This window comes from Protopterus annectens, chromosome 12.part0 (genome assembly GCF_019279795.1).
Source record: "Protopterus annectens isolate FY-2018-M chromosome 12.part0, PAN1.0, whole genome shotgun sequence".
Taxonomy (NCBI): Eukaryota; Metazoa; Chordata; order Ceratodontiformes; family Protopteridae; genus Protopterus; species Protopterus annectens.
Window position 1 is genome coordinate 934,543,139 of NC_056746.1, and position 5,000 is coordinate 934,548,138.

Below are 5,000 nucleotides of genomic sequence, written 5' to 3' on the forward strand. Positions count from 1 at the left end.
TGAACATCTCATGCACTGGTTGTGTCCTTCATGCCCCACTGGTTGTGTCATTTCTGCCTCACTGATTGTGTCCTTCATGCCCTACCTGTAGTGCTTCTCAAGACACTTGTACTTACACTTAATTTTGTTTCCAAAGTCCTCACTGTGTGTCCCAGGCATTCATAAATCCTATGTCCATTTTAAAAAATCACTACATTCTCCGGGATACAGTAGTTCTGCCCAAACAAAATCTGCTTTCTGACATTTCCAAAGAGCTTTTTCTTTTTTGAAACATTTTTGCTGTATTTAACATAACTTCAGTATCACCAGAAAGATTATGTCATTGTTCTAATATTGTAGGGCATTGATGTCCAACATTACGCTCCAGAACTGGGACAATGTTAAGGTAAGGGGTTAATGAGGGAATAGGATGTGACAGTGTATGTGTGAGTGTAGTTGTGTCTGCGTGCATGTGTATGGGTGTGTGTGTGTGTGTGTGTGTATGTGTGTGTGTGTGTGTGTGTGTGTGTGTGTGTGTGTGTGTGTGTGTGTGTGTACATGTGTGTGTGTGTATGCGTGTGTGTGTGTGTCTGCACACGTGTGTGGTGCTTGCGTGTCCACATGTGTGTGTGAGTCTGTGTGCAACAGCATCCGCATGTGTGTGGTGCTTGTGTGTCCGTGTGTGTGTGTGTGTGTGTGTGTGTGTGTGTGTGTGTGTGTGTGCGCGTGTATGCATGTGCATTTGTGCGTGTGTGTGTGTACATGTACATGTATTTGTGTGCGCGTGTGTGTGCGTGTGCGTGTGTGTACATGTACATCTGTGTGTGCGTGTGTGTGTGTGTGTGTGTGTGTGTGTGTGTGTGTGTGTGTGTGTGTGTGTGTGTTGGTGATTTAGGCCTGGCTGTTATACTTCCATACTCCCCTAGACTAATGAGCAAAGCCTACAACAATCAGTCGAGAAGGACACTGTCACCAGGGATAACTTAGCAGCACTTAGGGGAGGGGGAACCACTTCATACCAGAGATAACTCATTCAGCTTGTGTCATAGCATCACTTCAATATAATGCTGATCAAGGGAAAACTACTAGACACTAGAGATAGCTCTTTCATCTCATACATTAGCAGTACCTGGGGTCAGAGGGAAGACTGAGAATTCATAACATCGTGCCATACCAACCTGGGGTCCGCGGGAACACCAGACACCAGGAAGAACTCATAACATCACGCCATACCAGTAACTGGGGTCAAGGGGAACACTAAACTCCAAGGAGAACACTTTACAGTCATTGCATTAACAGAACTTATCATCTGGGGGGAACACCAGCCACCAGGGATAACACTTAATATTGTGCTTTAAGGGCATTAAAGAAAGATGTGGGTCAGGGGGAAACAGTACCCAATGGGAATAAGTCTTTAACAATGTGCCTTAAGGGCACTTATAAAAAAAGAACAATGATGTGGGCTGGGGGGACCACTATACACCAGGAATACTCTGTATAGCATGTCCTAAAGATACTGAAAAGATTCAAACCCTGCACTCTCCTGCCTTCCACAGAGGTTATTAGACCTATGCACCACCACTAGGCACTAGGAGAAACATGGGATTGACAACTAAAATTAGGAAAAAAAGAATTAAATTACTAAGGAGATAGAAAAGGACTTCAAACTCTGCACCACAATAAACTGCTACATTAACCCACTATGCTAAGTGGTAATTTAGAGAGGGAAACATTTTTTTACTATTTAATAAGGATCTTGGGTATTATTCAAAGCCTGTGACACTTTGTGAGTTACAAGAATACTAGCCATGTGCTCTGGATTGTGTGGAATGCTCCACATTTCACATAATCGAGAGTCACTTTTCCGCTGTACTGCATAGAACAGTGGTTGGTCTGCACTCCGGTTTTTGATTGGCTCGTACACCGCAAGTACAGCCAATTGACATTGCACTATATGAACCAATCAAATAGTCTACTGACACAAAGCTAGCGAATTAGGAGGCACAGAACTCATCCAATCACATTCCTCCATAGTTTGCGCTGCTGCAGTACATTTTAAAAGAGTATTGCAGGTCTCTAAGACTTAGTAGCAATCCCATTGAAAGTTGTTCTTTGATCCTGGGCCATGGAGGATGAACTGAAGTGAACAGCTGTCGAATCTTGGGATATACTGTAGTGCTGTGCCATGCATGTAAGATACTACCATCGATCTGAACACAAAGAATCTGTATTACCATACTTCAAAAGGGTGATTTGCTTTTGTACACAGCCCAATTGGGATGGTTGTGTTGTGGTGTACTGTTGCTGGGTTGACTGCTGCTGGTACATTGCAGCTACCTTTTGCTAGATTCTCATGGTAGTAGTATGATTGATGCTGTTTCATTTTTTTCTTTATGTTTTTCCTGATCCTGCCTGAATACATTCTGTACACCATTTGAGGGGGCTGTGGACTCATGGTGGAGGTGCAGCTGCTTTCCTCATTTAATTGCAGAGGCAAGTGGTTACTCAGTGACTGCGTGAGAATTTTTATTTGTTTATTTATTTATGTATGTATGTATTTATTTATTTATTTAACTCAGAGTGGCACAAATAATGAAAACATATAAGAATTGTATCAAATTATTGTTGCTGCTGGTCATGTAGTGTAGTTTTCTGTGTACTAGACATTCATTGGTAATGAATGGGATTAGAAAAATTCAACTAGGCCCCATGGAAATTGTATATGTTCACACAATGCAAAAATATGCTGTTCCACATTTTGACTGTCACACATTGCTAAGATCTGAGTTCCACACTGGCCATTTAAGAGGTTGAGATCTATGGTTACAAAATAGACAGGCAGGACACATATAAGCATACATTGCAGTCTCATTGTCCAAGAAATGTAGACAAAGCCAAAATTAATGGTGGAACAAAAACACACAATCAGACAGATTTCAGTTATACCTTTTTTAAACTTAGAAATGCAGTACAATAACAGCTTTTGCATTAACATGAGTTTAATGGAAGATATGAAGTCTGAAACTCTAATGCCTGGGATTAATGACTGAGTGTAATCATCTGTGATTTACGAGGACACTGAAAATGTGAGAGGAGACCTCGGGGACATTCTGTCAACTCAGGGACAAGTATATGGTGTGTGTGTGTGTGTGTGTGTGTGTGTGTGTGTGTGTGTGTGTGTGTGTGTGTGTGTGTGTGTGTGTATGTTTGAATGGGTGTATTATGTGTGGAAAAGGGAATGGGGGGCACCTGTGCTAGCACAGTGCATCCTCAACATTAACTATCACAGGAACTGCTGTTCTGCACTTGCAGTAGTTAATGGTGATTCAGAGACATGCAAATTAGCCGATAATGAGGTCTTTCCGCATTGCAGTTAATCTGTCTCTGACTCATAAAATGACACCCCCCTGCACATAAAAAAACAGGGCCTTTTTACCACAGCCCTTAACTTGAGTGCAAGTTTTTTTTTTGGTATCCCTGTATGTGTCAGTTTCTTTGTATAGCGATTGCAGTATAATTATATTTATAAGAAGCTAACTCACTTTTTAAATTGCCCATTAGTTTTCTTGTGGTCACTGCATAGTAATTAAAGCATACTGCAGCTGCTGAAATCTGAAGCTTGCATTTTTACGTGGTTTTATTCCTTTGCTGTTATATGCAAAGACAGAAAATTGAGGAAAGTACGAGACACAACAGTAATCCAACAGTTTACAAGATGGGGTCAGGCATCACCTCTGCGTTAATGAAGGCCTACTGCAAGAGGAGAAGAGTGATGTTCTGCTGGATTTCTTGCCTTGGAGGATAGATTTGGGGATCAGGTGTATACTGACCCATAGATATGATGATACCTAGTTAAATCTAAAACAGTTACTATCACTGGACTGTTGAGTCCTTAGCATATGTACATCTGGTGCAGATGTACATTTACAAGTTCACTTATATTAATGCATATCCACTTCCACCACAGGCAATACCAAGCAAGGAATTCCATGAACCAGGCTGGTGAAGCCAGGATTCCCACCAAAACTATTTCTGCTGCCCCAGGAACCACGTGGTAGGTAAGCAGGACTTTGCTTTCTCTGGCTCTTTCATTCACTTGGAATCTGAACGAGTCTTAAGAAGGAAATAAAGGGACAACGTATGGTCATCCACGCTATGACTTAAGGTTGACAGAGTTAGTAGATGAAAAATATTTCAAAAATTGGAGTTTAAAGAGGATAGCTCTCCTGAAACAACTGTAATAACTATAGGAAGGGGAGCATATATAGTACATAAAATCTTAAATCAGCATGTCTTTTACATAAACATTTTCCAAATATAAGCATATTACGCTACAAAATTCTAGTTACGATGCTTTATTTATCATAAGATCATCTTTTGTATTAGCTCAATGTTTGCGGCTCGTAATCTAAAAGCTCATGTTATTTTGTTATGTTCCATGCATGACATTTTAGATAAATACATCGTCATCTTTTGCATTAAATTTATTTCAACGAGCAATGTACCAACATAATATTTTCGTCATTTGTGGTTCTTGTAAACAACATAAAAGATGAGACCTGTATAAAAGACTTACTTAAATGTTCAGTCAAATGACACAATTCACAACTAAATCACTGAAAACACTGATGAATTTGCATTCATTGTTAGTTGAACTGCAGTACTATTCTCACAACTTAAATGGTTTGCTTACTTCAGGAAAATTCAAACAAGTAAAACACAGTTTGATTACTGACAGTTTAGGAACTGTTTCAGGACGTAGTGCAGATATTTCTGTGGTCTTTTCGGGCTTTTAAAGATTCAGCTGCTCTAAGGTATTCTCACCCTTGGAGATTTGTTTTGCTATCCCATTTTAAACAGTCTGTGCCTCTGATGCATTGCTCTCTAATCCTCGAGGTTCCGGAATGCGTTCTGCATCTCTTCATATAACTGAGCATAATCGGACTTGATTTTACTTTCTCCATCTTTCACTGGGTCCTGAAGCATAGCAGGAAATAGAAAGAGATAAAATGTTAAAGTAA

General features: G+C 40.2%; 1 protein-coding gene across 1 annotated transcript in view; it reads right to left on the reverse strand.

Annotated features, from left to right (window-relative positions):
- Positions 1 to 4,318: 4,318 nt before the first annotated feature.
- LOC122816888 (V-type proton ATPase catalytic subunit A) overlaps positions 4,319 to 5,000 on the reverse strand; it is a 449,147-nt gene continuing 448,465 nt past the window's right edge. Inside the window, exon 15 of the mRNA XM_044089962.1 lies at positions 4,319 to 4,956. Coding sequence (XP_043945897.1) covers positions 4,864 to 4,956 — 93 coding nt within the window. The 3' untranslated portion in view covers positions 4,319 to 4,863. The remainder of the gene's footprint in view (positions 4,957 to 5,000) is intronic.